Source organism: Antechinus flavipes, chromosome 6, assembly GCF_016432865.1.
Source record: "Antechinus flavipes isolate AdamAnt ecotype Samford, QLD, Australia chromosome 6, AdamAnt_v2, whole genome shotgun sequence".
NCBI lineage: Eukaryota > Metazoa > Chordata > Mammalia > Dasyuromorphia > Dasyuridae > Antechinus > Antechinus flavipes.
Window position 1 is genome coordinate 261,372,809 of NC_067403.1, and position 18,499 is coordinate 261,391,307.

At 37.6% G+C, this 18,499-nt stretch overlaps 1 protein-coding gene across 1 annotated transcript; it reads left to right on the forward strand.

Moving 5' to 3' along the window:
• The first annotated feature begins 11,505 nt into the window (after window positions 1-11,505).
• On the forward strand, window positions 11,506-17,943 carry LOC127540237 (mas-related G-protein coupled receptor member X4-like). Its single transcript, XM_051964843.1, has 2 exons — window positions 11,506-11,654; window positions 16,205-17,943. The coding sequence occupies exon 2, from the start codon at window positions 16,229-16,231 to the stop codon at window positions 17,180-17,182; it is 954 nt and encodes a 317-aa protein (XP_051820803.1). The 5' UTR covers window positions 11,506-11,654; window positions 16,205-16,228; the 3' UTR covers window positions 17,183-17,943.
• The last annotated feature ends 556 nt before the right edge of the window (window positions 17,944-18,499 follow it).

An 18,499-nucleotide genomic window follows, 5' to 3' on the forward strand; every position in this document is an offset into this window, starting at 1 on the left:
TTCTCTATTAAGAGAAGTAAGTATTTTCTTAAAGAATAACAACAAAACAAAACAAAATACCATTTCATCACTAGCAATCTAATCATCAGTGATTGGTACTTCAATGACAAAGACTTTAAAGAGCTCCCAATAGAGCTCTTTAAATAAGTCGTCTTTATAAACATTGGTAAAGATGTTAATTTTCCAACACAACAACCCAAACCTTTGTATCAATAATGGTTCAAAATCACCAAGAATGTTGGCTATCATGACCCAAATATCTAATGGGAGGAAAGTTGGGGAAGAAAGTTGGGGTGTATTTACTCTGTTACCACTAGCTCTCAAAATATGAGACAAGAAAAGAATGTAGTAAATGCACATGGCAGTTTCTGAATAAATGAAAATTTCTTTAGTTGAAAACAAGAATAATAAAAATGCAAGGTCATTCTTATTTCAACATATATGTTATGTTTACAGTATGTTAGACTATGTGCCTAGCAGCACATAGGCAACTTTACCTGAAAAAGGAGTGGGGAGGAAAAGAGAAAGTGTAAGAATACATTAAGATTAGTCAATGCTTCTAATTTTTTTAAGGAAGTGAAATTTTCCAAGTTCTCTTTTGTGTCAGATAGAAAAAGGAACTTTTGTGACACTACTGGAACTCGAACCTGTATTATCTTTTTCTCCCTTCAAAGCTATTTAAATATAACTTCAGTTACCAGTAACAAAAATATAAAATAATCTGTGTTCAGAATTGTGTTTCATCTTTACAATTACAATGTAAAGGTTCCTCTTCAATCATGAGGTATATTCACCTCTAAATGTTGGCATCCAAAACTTATGGACAAATTTGGTGGTAGCTAAAAGACAATAATTTCAAGACGGAGATTAATTTTTAATATTTTAAGAATGGAAGATTTGGCCTACCCGATCCAACAGGACTCATGTCCAAAACATGTTCAACCCCTCAGCAATTAAGGCACAGACCTTTCATGTGTTCTTTTAGGTACATAGGATATATGGCCTGAGTAAGGCAAATAAAGAAGAGGCAAGAAAACTAGATGGGAGACAAGCCATAATTCCAGGAAAGGGTCATAACTTAGTCGTGACAGGTTGGGGGTCAATATGAGAAGGTTGAGGGCAGGAGACATTGAGGCGGAGAGGCAATACTCAAATGGAGGGGGAATTATCCCAGAAAGGATTTGAGATAAATCACCTGGAGTTTTATGATACTATGGAATGCAAATTGGTAGGGTCACAGGACAAAATAGTCAATAACTATAACAATCTAGTCTTTGACAAACCCAAAGACCCCAACTTTTGGAATAAGAACTCGATATTTGACAAATACTGGTCAGAAAATTGAAAACTAGTATGAAAGAAATTAGGTCTTGACATACACCTAACACCACATACCAAGATGACATCTAAATGGGTTTATGATTTAGACATACACAGTGATAGTATAAGCAAATTAGAAGAACACAGGATAGTTTACCTCTCAGATCTGTGGAGAAGGAAGGAATTTGTGGCCAAAAAAAGAACTGGAGCTCAGTATTGAACACAAGATAGAGAGTTTTCTTTATATTAAGTTAAAAAGCTTTTGTAAAAACAAAACTAATGCAGACAAGATCAGAAGGGAAGCAATGAATTGAGAATCATTGTTACATTTAAGGGTTCTGATAAAGGCCTCATTTCTAAAACATAGACAGAATTGACTCAAATTTATAAGAATTCAAGCCATTCTCCAATTCATAAATGCTCGAAGGAGATGAACAGACAATTTTCAGAAGAAGAAATTAAAGCCATTTCTAGTCATCTGAAAAGGTGCTCTAAATCATTATTGATCAGAAAATGCAAATTAAGACAACACTGAGATACCACTACACAGGTTGGCCAAAATGACAGGAAAAGATAATGACAAATGTTGCAGGGGATGTGAGAAAACTAGGACACTTATAGGACAAATAATTGGAATTAAAAATGGATACAGCCATTCTGGGGAGCAATTTGGAACTATGCTCAAACAGTTACCAAACAGTGCATATCCTTTGATCCATCAATCTTTCTACTGGGCTTGTATCCCACAGAGATCTTGAAGGAGGACAAGGGACGCACATGTGCGAAAATGTTTGTGGCGGTTCTTTTTGTAGTGACAAGAAGCTAGAAATTGAGGGAATGCCCATCAGTTGGAGAATGGATGAATAAATCGTGGTATATGAATGCTATGGAATGTTATTGTTCTGTAAGAAATGACCAGCAGGATGATTTCAGAGAGGTCTGGAGAGACTTACAGGAACTGATGCTGAGGGAAGAGAGCAGAACCAGGAGATCATTGTACACAGCAAGAGCAAGATTTTATGATGATCAGTTCTGATGGACGCCGCTCTTCTCCCTAATGAGATGATTCAGGCCAGTTGCAATAGCTTGTGATGAAGAAAACCATCGGCACCCAGAGAGAGGACTGTGGAAACTGAGTGTGGGTGACAACATAGCATTTTCACTTTTTTGTTGTTGTTTGTTTGCATTTTGTTTCCTTTCTGATTTTTTTCCTTTGTGATCTGATTTTTCTTGTGCAGCATGATAACTGTGGAATTATGTGTAGAAGAATGGCACATGTTCAACATATATTGGATTTCTTGCCATCTAGGGAAAGAGGTGGGGGGAAGGAAGGAAAAAAATTTGCAATACAAGTTTTTGCAAAGGTAAATGTTGAAAATCATCCATAAATATTTCTTGAAAATAAGAAGCTTTAATTTAAAAAATAATAATAAAGGAAAATCAACATCTACGTCTATTCATTAATTGAGTGTGATTTTATTATCAATGTAACTTGTCTCATCTTTAATTTTTAGGATTTACAATTTGTTGTTTATTGGAGATTTTTCCTTTGTTCTTTTTACCCACTCATACTTTAAGATTAGATTTTTTTTAATCTCCAACTACATTTTAAGCTGTTTCCTTGGTCATTTATCAAATATAACTTGACTGCATTATGATCTGAAAAGTGTTTTTTTTATTTTTCTACTTTTAATTATAAAATTTTGGACCCTAATATGCCATCAGTTTTTGTAAAGGAATCACAAACTGCTGAGAAAAGTGGTGATTCTTTCTATTTCTTGTCAATTCTCTCAACATGGCTATTATATCTAGTTTATCTAAAAGTCTATGTATTTTCTTAATGTCTTTCTTGTTTATTTGTGGTTGGATGCACCAAGTTCTGAGAGGTAAAAATTAAAGCCCCTCACTATTATAGTAGTACTATCTATTGCTACTTATAATTCATTTAACTTTTTAAATGTAGATGCTATTATATTTGATGCATATATAAGCTCACTATTGATATTTTCTTATTGTTAATGGTATTTTTATCAAAATATAGTTGCCCTATTTATCTCTTTTAATTAAATTTATTATAGCCTTAATTTATCTGATTGAGATGATGATGGCTACCTCTGTCTTCTTTGAATTTTGAATTAGGTAAATTATATGCCATTCCTCCATTTTAATTCTGCATGTCTCCCATTTTAAAATGTGTTTCTTATATACAACATATTGTTGGATTCTAATTTTTACTTCATTCTGCTGATTTCATTTTAACTTACTCAGCATACTAAAGAGTTAAATGTGATAATAGCATTTAACATATGGCGCCTAGACATGAGGGTGTAATAATAAATAGCTGAGCCTTGAAATATTAATTAATATTCAAGAAGGCATAACAGTTCCTCATCCGGAAGAGAAGATAGAGATACATTAGGGGTCAAACTGTGACCAGACCTGAGAGTAGAAAGTCTAAGCTTGTCTGCTAAAACTCTCAGGTGCTCTGTTGTGCTCAAACTGCATCCATATGAGGTAGCAGCCAGAGGATTTCTGAAGGCCTCAGGAAGAGCTACTAGAGTTTCTCTGATAAGACCTGGGACTTAGGATCAATTGGCTGTAGTTAAATGTGATAACAGCATTTAACACAAGCATAATTTTTGTTTTTCTTCCCGGATTATTTCTACCTTCTGAATCCAATTCTCCCCGTGCAACAAGAAAACTGTTTGGTTCTGCAAACATATATTGTATCTAGGATATACTGTAACCTATTCAACATGTAAAGGACTGTTTGCCATCTCGGGGAAGGGGTGAGGGAGAGAGGAGGAAAATCGGAACAGAAGCGAGTGCAAGGGATAATTCTGTAAAAAATTACCTTGGCATGGGTTCTGTCAATAAAAAGTTATTTTAAAAATAAATAAATAAATGAAAATAAAAAGAAAGTTTAAAAAATGACTTAAAGGTTAACATTTTAAAAAATGTTAAGATTAAAAAACATTTAAGCATAATCTTTTATTTTGAAAAAATGGATATTTAATAAACTAAAAGAAGAAACAAGAGTTTGCTTGTGCATATGCTCTAGAAACTCAGGTACCTGCCTTTCCCTCTGCTTCAGAGGAGAGTTTCCAAGTCTTCATATCTACTTTCAATTCCCCCTCCTACTTCCCAGAATTACTTCCCCTCTATTACAGCACAGGAAATGATTCTTTACATCTTACCAGCAATGCTGAAGTGTGATGTCATTTCTCACTTTCTGATTTCACTCTGCATAATCTAATTTTAGAGCTGATCATTGTTTATGTAGTTCTGCTGTTATGTTACAAATGACCTTATTGTAGTCAAAAAAAGAGCCAATCACCTTTCTCATTTCTCAAGCATGTGAATCTATCTCTCTGTGTGTCTTGTTCTCTCTTTCTCTCTGCCTCTGTCTCTCTGTCCTGGTTTTAGAGATAAAACAATAGTAGAGGCAGAAGACTAGTGATTGGCCCACAGGTGACTAGCTAGCGTCACCTTCCACAATGAAATCCTGGGTATCCTCACTGTCAGACAACATTCCATTCACTCCTGCTCAGAAAGGATCTGGCAAGATCTTTGCAATAAATTCGACCATGACAGGACACTGGGCTAACACACTTGGACTCAACTGCCTCATGGACAGCACCTGAAATGGCACAAAGAAAAGGAACTCCTCAAGTAGTTCTGAATCAGAGAGAATATACACAAAGGAGGTCAGTTTTGTAGGAAACGTGACATTGAGGATTCTGTCAAAGCAATCCCCCATGAATCTCAGTGTTGGAAATATTCCAGATATTTGGGGGGAAACATCATTGGAACATTTGTACCTAAAAAGGGAATTGAGGGAATATCACTGGCTATTGCCTCACAAGTTGACTTTCTCCTCTAAACAGAATGTTTAGGAAAATGATGTACAGACACATGGAAACAATTTTTTTAAAATAAAAACAAGGCAAGGTAGGAGCAGAATTAAAGCAAAAGCTAGCAAGGATAGGAACGATATGTATGTGTCTATGTGTGGGGTTATGTGTGTTGTATTTATGTGTATGTATAGATCTACATAAGAATATATAAATATATCCTTTCTTAACAATATAACAATAACAAAAAGAATAAAGTAAAAAACATTCACAGCAAAGAACAAAAGAACAATTTATAAGGAAATAAAGAAAAGATGGACATTCATGAATATAGTTTTTTCCATTAATATATATATACTTTCTTGAACTGTCATTTGTTGTTATATATTTTGACTCCACCCTGATGAGCACATCTCAATGCTCTCTTTTCTTTTGTTTCATTTTGTTTTGTATTCCTTCTCTGTTTTTCTTTTATCTTATTTTGTTTCTTTAAATAAAACACATTTTACAAAATTAAAAGTAAAGACAAAGCAATAGGACCACCATCCAAATACTATCTCTCCATGTTAATACTCTCACAATCAACAGATTAAAAGTTGGGGCTAGTAAACCAGGAGGCAGACTTCCTTACAGTGTTACATGAACAAAGCAACTGGAAAAAAGCCTACATATCTAGGCAGACAAAATGCCTTGCTGGAATAGCAGTAATGGGTTAAAGTGGCATTACAGTACACATTTATGTAAAAATAATTGTGATTTTCACAATTATTGATATGACTTATGTAATTAATATACTGATAATCTAGATTTTTAAGAGTGAACATTTTCCCAGAAGATTCTGACTTGGGAGTCAGACTCCTACAATGTAGCTTAAAATAATCAATTATTGACAACAATTTCCTGTGAATGTCAAAAGATTGCAGATCCTGCTCATATCATAGATCTCTGTATCCCCACCAAGTTATAACCCCAAGGATGTCAAACCATCAATGAAGAACTGGTCCTACAGAACTGGAGAATATCTAAATTTCCTTGCACTAGTGAGAAATTGATCAAGCACAAGAAATAACTTTCTCTGCAACAGGAGAAGATCTCCTGCCTGGGAGAGCTTCCAATTTGCAAACTGCATCCTTTACTTTGAAAGGGATGAATTAAACTTTGATCAGAACCTATGCTTTGAAGCTCTGGCTGCATGGAGAACTCCAGTTTTTTACCAAAGAGTAACCCCCCCCCCCCCCGGGGAGGATCCCACAGGCTTTGCTGAGCAGTCCCCATTCACCCTTTATTCATACACATCCGGGTATCTGGAACTATATCAACTCATGGTCCCGTTGGTTAGGAAATAGGGAAATTGGAGCCAAAACGCTACTTGGGAAGCTCCAGGGGAGAATCTTAAGATATCTTGGGACTCAGAGGCTGAGGAAAGGAGCACTACCATTTCAAGTTGTGGGTGAAAAGCTCCTTGAAGCCACACCCTTATGGTCCCTTAACCCACTGATTTAATAAAGCTCCCAGAAGCTTCCAGATTCCTGGTAATCTATTGCTCCATTTTTTGATAGACTCACCCAAGCTTTTGTTGCCAACTCAGGTCTCAGTGAGGCAGCTCCAGCTTCTTTTTTACTTTGTTAATAATCTTCACCTTCCCATTAAGCTGACTAATTTTGATTGGCAATTCACTGGGCTCCTCCTTGAGACCGCAGCACAGCTGGCAGTTTCTCTTGCAGAGTAAGATTAAAAAAGTAAAAAGGAACTTGGGGAGGCAAAAAGGAAATCTTTCCTTGCAACCCTTCTGCAGGGCAGCGTTTCATTTCTTATTGTCTCTACTCTGTATCATCAAAATCAAACATGTTACTATGATTTTGTTTTACTTGTCGAAAACCAAGTCATGGGAGGAAAGAATGTAAAAGGGAGCTGGAGGAGATGCTGCAAAGAAAAGAGAAAGCCCCCAGACCACCCTGAAGGACCCCCACTCTATCCCCATTCACTCAGCATGATACATCTCCAGGGAGGGGCTACAGGAGGGCTGGCACAAGGAGGGGGATATTGAGGCCACCATGCTGCTGACTCCTGTTGGAAGTGGCTCCTTGCTCATACAGGGCCAAGAAGGGTCTGTTCTAGTTGACACTGGTGCCACATTCTCAGTGTTAAACCCGGCTTCTTTCCCCATTCTCCTCCTCCCAGAGTCAAGCTGGGGAGATTGCTAAGAAGACCGTTCCAGACTATATCTCAGAACCTCTCTTCCCTTTTATGGTACGAGCAGTATCTTTCACCTTTTTGTTTTAGTCTTTGAGACCCTTAGCCACTTACTAGGATGTGACCTGCTCCATAAATTACAGGCCACTATTTCATTTGATTGTAAATGAACCATTACCTTGTGCCTTTTATCCCTGACACCCTCCATCTCTGAAAGTGTCCCCATTCCTTTATGTCTCTTTCCCTTCACCCCTTCTGAACATCCAGCACTTACTCAAAACCCCTTTCTCTTGGGATTTTCAGAGGCTGCTGATACCGGATTAGTTAGTAATGTCATTGTTGTGCAGCTGGACTCATCTCAATCCTTACTCTCCAGAGGTCAATTTTTCCTCAGCACTGAAGACACTGAAGGATTGTGACTCTTTATCAATGCCTATCTATTTAAGGGCTTCATTATTCTCTGTACTTACCCAGTGAGCACACCCATCTTTCTGAAGGGGACTCATCATGAAGTATTTCTCAGCATTGTAACATGATCCCTGTTCCCATAACTTTGGGACCTTGAGGGGTCATTTGTTCTCTGGAGGAATGGACTTTGAACCTGGAGATGTAGGAAGTTGCAGGAAGTGACATGACCTGTGGGAGGCAGTCAGCATTAGTGCTCCTTGGTCAAGGATGGTTACATCCTGTTAGTCTATCCAATGAGAAGGCTCAAGTCTTTCTTTGGCTTTTAAACCCTGGACAAGCCAGAGGCAGGTCAGCTTCCAGGAGCAAATGGAGGAAGCATGGGATAGCTCCCAGGTGTGTGTATCTGGGCCTCTCCCTGCAGGGATTAAATAAATGCTTTCTCTTTGTACCTGATATCTCTGATTGAATTGGGAAGAGGGTCTTGCACCCTATCAGTCCCACACATTTCTAATCCATAAGTCTGGTGGATAAGAGCTGGAAGAAAATAACTCCTTGGAAATTAGAATTGGGCAAGTGGAATAAAATTGTGTTAAAAGATTAAAAAATTAAGAAAATCTGAGAAAAAGAAGTGATCTGGAGAACAGATTGAGAAGAGACAACATAAGAATTCTAAGACTACCCAAAAGTTATAATTTTTAAAAATCTGGGTACATTATTGCAAGAAATTATTAAGGAAAATTGCCAAAAGTTACAGACTAAGAAAGTAACGTAGAAATAGAAAGAACCCACTGATCATCCTCTCTAAGAGATCCTATAAAGAAAACTTACAGTAATGTTATAGCCTCGTTTCAAAATTTACAGATAAAAGAGAAAATATTGCAAGCAACAATAACAACAACAACCAAAAAAAGAAAACAAAACAAAACAAAACAAATTAAATATTGAATGAGATGAGGTGAGATTTTTTAAGACAGTTGTGAAAATCAAGTAAGGCTTCATCTACTTGAGAGTTGGAGTAGGCCTGAAGGTCTTTGAGCATTGATTCAATAGCATACTTAAATCCCCTTTCTGCTATACTCCCATGACATCATTTTCTCCCTATTTCAATCAAATAGGGGCAACTATGTACTTATTGGCCAAGTTCAATTTCTTGGATAGTTCCCCAGTTTAGAATGTAAGACCCTCAGCCAATGAGGATGAGGGTCAGTGGTGGGAGGATTATTTGCTTTAGGGATTATTTAAAGTGTTAATCCTGTACAAAAAGGTGCTTCCTCCCTTTGATTGACTGCTTGAGGGTGTCACAAGAACAGTACAATAAACTTTTACTTTGCTCCTAGAGATCTCTCCAGCTTTTTTTTAAAATGGTGACCCCTCACCATTTCTGAGCCATACACTGGGGAAAATAATCAGGATTTCCTAAAACCTGGCAGGTTCTATACTAAAAGAACGTAGATTTTGGAACATATTTCAAAGAACAAAGTATCAGGATTGTATCCAAGAATAATCAATGGTGGGTATAATTCTGAATGAAAATGTCTATTACGTAAGCTGAATTTGATATAAAACTTCTGGAAGAAATAGAAGGAAATCATTAAAGGCTAATTATAAAGTGCCGGAAGGGGTTAATATGTTTACTCATGGTATATAAACATGCTATCACCATTCTTAAAACTGTTATCATTCCTAAGGTAGTTTGAAAGATTGTGGCTGAGTTTTGTATGGTGATATTATTCAAAAAAAAAAAAAAGAATCCATAGAAATAAGGCATGAAAGGAAGAATTGATACAGAGGAGATAAGTAGGAGGTGGGGAGCAGATGATGTTGGAACCTTCTCTCATCTGGTTGAAAAGACAAAATCACCTGAAAAATTAAGAAGTCTTCTGATCTCTTAGATGAGAAAACTGGGAGAGGATGAGGAAAGGATTTTTAAAAGGATGTATAAAATAAGATTAGGAGGGTAGGGAAAGAAGATAAAAGAAAGCATTTGAGAGGAGTAGGTAAAATAAGGAATAAAAGAGTAAGGAGGGAAGATAAAGGAACAAGAGAGTGAAGAAAAATAAGATGGAGAGAAATTCACAAGTTGTAATGAAAATTTTGTCCAATTTATAACAATATGAGTCATTCCTCAGTTGATAAATGGTCAAAGATATGAACGGGCAATTTCCCAAGGAAGAAATCCGAACAATTTATTGTCACATAAACATGCTCTAAATCAGCCTTGATTGGCAAGATACGGATTAAACGAATCTTGAGTTATCATTTTATATCTCCCAGATTGGTAAAATGATAGAAGGAAAAAGTGAAAAAAGTTGGAAAAGACAGGAAAAAACTGGGACATATTCCATGTTTGTGGAAGTATCAAATGTGGGAACCCAGCTCCCGTAGTGTGAGAATTAAGGGTATGAAAACATTTCAGGGCCAGGTTAAGATGTTAGAATTATGAACTCTTCAAAGTTTATTGATCAGGGAGATAAATATATATACCTCAAATGCTCACAGACTTGATACAAAGTACACTCTTTGAAGTTCCAATAGTTTTCTCTAACAAACAAGTTCTACTGATTTGTAAATGACTAAGCCCTAGATCTTGGTTACTTAGACAGAAATGCAAATAATTGAGATACACATCAGGGAAAAGTTTATTATGCCCTTGTCTCAATTATCTTTTTCCCAAATGCCTTCAGTAGTTATTATGGGCTGTTTTTCCTATCCTGAGTTCAAAAGTTTGCCTTTAATCCAAAATGTAGTATTTGCATTTTGTTTCAGTCCCTGGATTATTAATTTATATATATATATATATATATATATATATATATATATATATATATATATAATATATATATATATATATTATATATATATATATATGTATATATATATATGTATGTATGTATATATATATATGTATGTATGTATATATATATTATATATAGAAAAGAAATTTCAATAAGAAAAGGGTGTTTTGGTGAGCCAAGTTGTTGTAAGATTCAAGACCTGGAATGTATTCTTATTTCCTGGCCCTCTATAATAAAATAATTAGAGATTGTAGAGCGCAATCTTAAATTAAGCTAAAAGAGCTAGTGAACTGCCTGTGTCTCTTCACTGAGCAATACTACTATTTGTTCTATTTCCAAAGATAATTAAGGAAGAAGAATATTCTAGAATTTTTATACTAGCTCTCTCTGTGGTGGCAAAGAACTGAAAACTGCAGGGCGGCCCTTCAATTGGGGAATGACTGAACAAATTGTGACATATGATGGTGATGGAATACTACTGTCCTACAATGAAATGATGAGCTCTATGACTTTAGAAAAATATGGCAAAACTTACAAAGAACAAAATGAGCAGAACCAAGAGAACACGGGATACAATGATAGCACTTTGCTTTAAGAACAATTATGAGGAATTTTTTCTATCATAAACAACCCAAGTTATTGTAAAGGACATATGAAGAAAGACATTATCTGAATCCCCCCCCCAAAAAAAATCAGATAAATAGAAGTATGTGTAGGATAATTTTACACACACACACACACACACACCTATTTATGTCTAATGACAGCCATTGTTGGAGGAAAGAGGGAGGGAAAAAAAAATTACTTAAGTTCATTGTGTATTTGAAAGGAAAAAGCATGTTGTGCAGCTAGATCACAAGGCATTAGAGGAAAAGAAACATGATCAGCATTGGGGGAAAATGCTGAGATTATCTTCCACAAGGGGCCATTTTCCAATAATTCTGCGCCCTGACTAGGAAATCCTGCTGCACAGGAAACTATAAAGACTTCTCCAAACTCTTGACATCACTTGCTGTGGTCTCAGTTTCAGAACAGAGGATCCTGCAGACAGTTTCAAGACCAGAGAAAAGAACATCATCTCCAGGTCAGTCACGCGAGAAATTGATATTCATTGTCTTTGGAACTTTGTTCCTCCTGTCCCCAATGGGAATGGGAGAAGAGAGAAAGGCAGGTGTCCCCTGTCACCTTTTGGGAATATAGTATTTGATAGAGGGCTGGAGTCTCTGGAGCAACTCTAAGGGGATCATAAATAGAAAAGTAAATTTACCGGCCCTTTCTTTTCCCTTTTTCTTATCTCAACAAAAATTCGTATTACATTTTTGACTTTGTGGTCTATGCTTCCACCATCCCTTCCTGGTCTGACTGTATCTGATTAGAGAAATTAGTTTAGCAGGGAAGTGAAAGAGACACTTTCAGATCTAGAGACCCAAAAAGTCAATAATCTGAATTTAGGGCTTCATTTAACTGATCTATAAGATGGTTAAGAGACAAGATATTTCTCTAGTTTCTACCCCTTTTGCTTACTCCAGGAAGCCGTTTCCCTCTAAACACTTTGTCTTCTGAGAATTATAAAAGGTCAGAGTGAGCAGGGACATCAGTAAAGCCTTCCCATAATTAAGAAATTCCATTCGGGAGGAAGTTACAACTAAAGAAGAATTAGAGAACATCATGAAGTGCAAAATGGACAACTGTGCTTATATTTTATTAAACACTTTTTGCACAAACAAAACCAACACAAACAAAATTAAAAGGGAAGCACAAAGCTGGGGGAAATCTTAAAAACAGTGTTTCTGATAAAGGCCTCATTTCTAAAATATATAAAGAACTGTGTCAAACTGATAAGAACACAAGTCATTCCCCAAATGATAAATGATCAAAGGATATAAACAGATAACTTTCTGATGAAAAAATTAAAGTCTTATTGAAGTGACTTGTGGTCCCTTTAAGAAACTGTATTTCCTATTGATCTGTGATTCCTTTCAGATTCCCAGCCCCCTCCTGGCTGAGGCATGTCCTCCCCAGACAAGTTATCTTTCCAGGTTGCCAAGGTCTTTGTTTCAATTACAACTCTACTCAAAAGTATCCCTTTGAGTTCCTATAGGAGATCCAGACTTGTCCCAGCCCCCATTCTGACTTGCTTGGGATGCCCAGCCCCCACTGGTTCTGATCTGCTGGGGCTTCCCAACCCCAACTCAGATACCCAATATAATGAGCTTCCATCAGTTAAAGTCTTTGCAGATGGACCTCGATGGCTCACTCACCTGCCAGGACTTTCTGTCCACTGAGAACTGCATTCTCAGTGCAAAACTCTATTTTCCATAGATCTGCCACTCTAAAAGTCAGTCTCTGGGTAAACTGGTTTCTATCTAACAATAAGCTTTCATTTTGCAAATAATACTCGGGAATGAGTGAATTCTTTCACTCCTGAAATCTGTGGCCGATTTAATGGGGATTCTTAATAACTCTCTCATAGCCACTAATCTCTAGAGCACCAGGAATCTAAACCATTCTAAATCTCATCACAATGATATGTCATCCATTTCAACTGTCTCTCTTAAGATAATGCGTTTTTCATACATTATTGTTGATAGGAATTCTGTGCTCATGATGTAGCTTTAATTAGGTATTGTGCAGAAGGGCTCTACTTTAGTATTTAAAAATCGATCAATTATCATTTTGGCAAGACAATTGTGGTCATGTGGCTTGTTCAGATTCACACACCTATTAAATGTTAAATGTCTGGGGGCAGAGTTGGTAATCTATCCCTGTGCCATCAAGATGCTCCTCTTTAAAAATCTATCACCTGGAAGAGGAATTAGTCTTCTTATTTTAACCCCAAAGGTAGAACAAAGATGAATGGTTAGAAGATCCTAACAAAAACTGAGGCTTGCTATCAGGAAACATTTCCTAACACTAAGAGCTCTAATGACTTCTCTGGTAAATAAAAGATCCCCCTTCATTTCTTTTCTTCAAGAAAACAAGACCATTCTTAAAACTTGGAACAGATTTTAAATTTCACTTAAGTGTAGTTCATGAGATTCCCTAAATTCTAATTAAATATTCCAGACAAACTGAATTGCCATTTGGTTATTTTCCAATTCACACAAATGCTTTCTCTTTTGTGATCCAAGAAAGGGTAAAGATATCAGTTTTGTTTTTGTTTTTGTTTTTTTAGCTGAAAGAGCCCTTAGTAGTCTGACTCTTGATAACTCAAAAGCAGGACATTTGTTGCCAGGGTTGCCAAGATAGCATCTAACTGCTTTTTTGTTTTCTTAAAAGTTTACAAACTTTAAATCTTCTGTTAACACAATCAGTGCAAAGAGATTACAATTTACATATCTCTTTATTGGGCTTTGATTAAAACTCCTTTAAAACTGTTTTTACTATCCTATCTCAAATAACAAATTTCACTGAACTCAGTGAATATATTTTCTTTCTCTCCCTCTCACCCCTTTGTCCAAATAGCCCTGGTGCAGTCAGGAAAGGAGGGAAGGGGGAAGAAAGAGAAAGAGACTCTCTTTCTTCTATGTATTCTCCTCCTAGTCCTGGGAAGGGCTTAATTTGGTTGAATTTCTTTCCAAATTACTGTACACATAAAAAAAATATATCATTACTGTTTACATTGACATTGTATGTTGGTCATATCTAAAATCTGACATAAAGTTATTAAATATGAAACAATCATATACAATATAGCAGTTTCATATAGAATTTGTTTCATGCTAAGCATTTTTGCAATCGTGATCTTCACAAAAATCATTACTGTTTCTCTTTACAAGTTAAAAACTGGGCAGAGATAAAATAATTTGCCCTAAATTAGGTAACTAACACACATCCACAACTGACACACAGAATGGTGCACTTGACAAATACAGAGACTGAACGGCTTTCTCAACTCACATCACCATGCTGGGGGGTGCCAGGGGCAACCAGATTCTTCCCAGGCAGTTACTGGACAGAACCTGCCAAAGACTGGGGTGACTGGTTCCATGATCTTCAGATACAAATAGAAAGCATTTATTCCATCATTGCAAGAAGAAGTACAAACACATCAACTGGACAGTCCAGCATGGTGTATGGCACATGACATTAAAGGACAATGAATTATATAACAGAAAGAGATTATATAGCAGAAAAGACAAGGGTACATCTCCTCTTTCCTGCTGACTTTTAAATACTTTGGATGGACTGAAAAGGAAGTAACCATTGATCAATGGTCAACAATGCTGTCTACTTCCTGGAGGTGATGTGACTTCCTGAAGACTAGATCGAAGGTTTGACCTACTTTACCCTATAGACTCTAAGGAATCTTCACTAATCCCATTCACTTTGATTTTAAAATATTGATTTTCTATGGGGGACACCATATACCATAATATAAATTATGTGCAAGGAAAAGTTAGTGATAAATATTTTTAAATGTAAATAACTAATAGGATGAATGAATTTATGAATTAATCAGAGTAAAGAAACAAAAAATGGCATGCATACATCCATGAAATGAATTAACTAGTGTCCATTGTTTTAAATGAAGTGGTTCAGCCCACCCTTAGGTCTGTCCACACTGGGTTTAGAAGGAAGCCAAACCCCCATATACTAAAGAAAGAGGAAGAGAGAGAGAGAAACAAAGGGTGAATTTGAATGTGGTCAGAGAAGAAAGGTGAGACACATGTACCTCCGTTTTCTCCAAAAGACTCACTTCTATACCTCTCTGTCACATCATCACAAGAGGGAGATGCAAAGGGAAAATTAAACCAGCTTTTTCTAATGATCTACTTGAGTCCTAGGCACAATGTTAAGCACACCACAAGTACTGCCTCATTTGATCTAAAGATCTCTGTGAGGTTCCTGCTATTTTTGGTCTCATTTTGCAATTTGGAACCCGAGGGACACAAATGTTGAATAATATGTCCAGGGTTACACAGCCAATGTAAGTAATAACAAGTCCTGGAGACAATGTGGGAGTAATTAATATCAGTTTTTTAATGATGGCTAGGAAATAAGATATTGAGATCAGGATCTTGGCTGGAAGCCAAAGATGGCTCTGGAAAGTATTGAATTCTTTAAAAAGTCTTTAGAAAAGAGGCTATACCTGAGGGTGGAAACCAACAATCCCCGAGGTAGTGGATCAGGAGCTGGGTAAGAGCCTTCTTCTCCAGTTGTTGAGGGCATAAGGAGCTTTAGCTGCCCCCAGGTACCTGTACAAAGGTGTCCATTTCTCCCCAGCCAATGAACCACGAACAGTGATCGGGTCATAATTCCTACATAAGCTTCTCTTTCGTGATGAAAAATCATGTACCTCAAGGAATGGAGCAAATTCATGCATCAGCAATGGCCTTCAGAGACGGAGGAATAACCGACAAGGGACTGGTTTCTGAAGGAGGAAATAGGAAGGGAAAGTCTTAAACCTAAATGAATAATTAGTTATTAATATCCGTGAAATAATGATTTTTCTCACTAAGTTTCCAAGGCAAGATTATAATTCATTTTTTTCCTAGACCCATACCTCTATGCATGTGGCGCCCCCTAGGGGCATCCTAGAAAGAGGCAGTGAGGAAGAGGAGCCTTGAAGGGAGAGAGAGGTATAAATGGCGGGAAATTCCCTGATGTCCTTCTATGTCTCTGTGTCCCCAGGGTGTCTGAGAGGAGCAGGGCGTCATGGAGCGCGGACCCCCCAACATGACTGTGTCCCCCACACGTGAATATCCAGGATATGATTCTGACAATTCAACGCAGAATAGTAGTTCATCTGGAAGCCTTAATTTTTATGACTGGGTGAAGATCCTCTCTCTGCTCATTGCTCTACTTGGGCTGATCGGGAACGGCGCCATCCTGTGGCTCCTGGGCTTCCGCAGCCGGAGGAACCACTTCTCAGTCTACATCCTCAACCTGGCGGCGGCCGACGCCCTCTTCCTTTGTTTCTCCATTCTTCAATACATAGTTACGCTTTCTAGAGCTTCCGATTTAACATGGGAAATACTATTTAACTTCAAATTTATATTCTACACTGCGGGCATGAGTCTGCTGGCAGCGATCAGCACCGAGCGCTGTCTCTCCGCGCTCTTCCCCATCTGGTACCGAAGTCACCGCCCCAAGCACGTGTCGGCCGCGGTCTGCGCCGCGCTCTGGGCTCTGAACGGGATGTTCTGGCTACTAGGTCTTGTTCTTTGGTATCGTTTTAATCATAACGTTCTCACCTTCATCACCATCCTGGGTTCGTGGTTCCTCCTCCTCACCTGCGTCCTGTGCGTGTCCAGCCTGACTCTGCTGCTGAGGGTCCAGTGCAGCTCCCGGCGCCGGCGGCTCCCCAGGCTCTACCTCCTGGTGCTGCTCACGGTCCTCGTGTTCCTGCTCTGCGGCCTGCCCATGGGGGTCGGGGATTTCGTGTATTTTTGCTCTGAATTAGACTTCTTGCCTTATTGGATCTGTGACCTCCTGGCCTGTGTGAACAGCAGCGTGAACCCCCTCATTTACTTCTTCGTGGGCAGACTAGGGAATAAGCGGAGGGAGCCTCTCAGGGTGGTGCTCCAGAGGGCCTTTAGGGATGAGCAGGAATTAGGAAGTGGGACAACAAACACTCCCCACACCAGCAGCCAGGAGACTACACACTGATCCTAAGAAGATGTTTAGACACAACAGCCCTTGAAAGGAGCCCCCTATCCCAGACCAAGTACCAGCTCCCCCTCCCTCAAAGGAAAATCAGGATTCCCCTTCCATTATTTATGTGGATACCTAAGATGGGAACTCTAGGCAATGAACATTTATTAGGTGCCTATTGTATACCAGGCAGCTGGATATCCAAAAAGGACAGAACTCCAAGTTCTGGAATGGGAAGAACTGACATCACATCTAGTCTAAGAACGTAGCTGTATAACCCTGCACAAGTCACTCAACTCTGCCTCAATTTCCTTATCTGTAAAATGAACAATCAAAAGAAATGCCAAAGCTGTCAAGCATCTTTGTCCAAAAAACCCCAGATAGGGTCATATGACTGAACAACAAAATTATACCAGGAACTGTACTAAGCCCTTCAAAATATTTCATTTATACCCTTCATATGCCTTGGATGTATGTGTTCTCCAGATTTCCATTTACACTTAAGGAAATTGAGGCAGGCAGAGTTTCAATGACTTACTCAGGCTCCCAAAACATGTAACCATCTGAGACTGGATTTGAACTCAGATCTTCCTAATTCCAGGCCAAGTAATGCTCTGTGTACTTTGGAGCTCCATAGATTGCTTGAGGCTCCTTTTCCTAGGGACTGAGGTCCAGAGACTCATGTGTCAACAGCTTCGAGGAAGATTTCCACAACAAATGGTCATTGTCCCTATCCTGAAGAGTAGAGGGAAAAGAAACACACACACACACACACACACACACACACACACACACACACACACACATACACACACATACTGAACAACATTTTCCTGTGGAATATCTTGGAAGAAATCATTCAGCCTCCATTTGATTTCTCCAATGATAATGATCCTACTCCTTCCTCAATCCTTTCAGATATCATATTTTATCTCATCTAGCCACAGAACACAGAATACAGTGATGACATGATGTTTTTAAACTTTTATTATTTATATAATCTTTCATATTGATAATTTTCTTTACATTAAAATATCCTGTATTTCTGATATAAAAGCCACCTGGTAATAAAGTATAATCTTTATAATATGTTGTTATAATTTTTAGCCAATATTTTATTTAGTATTTTTGGCTCCATGTTCATTAGTGAAATTAGTCTATATTTTTCTCCCTCTGTTTTTACTCCTTGTGGGTTAAGTATCAATATCATGTTTATTTCTTAATAAGAGATTGGTAGGATCTCAACTTTTCCCATTATTCCAAACAATTTTTTTAATATTAGAATTAGTTAATTTTAAATGCTGGATAAAATTCTCTTATAAATCCATTCTA

Coding starts and splice junctions, on each gene's coding strand:
- LOC127540237 (XM_051964843.1), top strand. CDS start 16,229: ATGGAGCGCGGACCCCCCAACATGACTGTGTCCCCCACACGTGAATAT.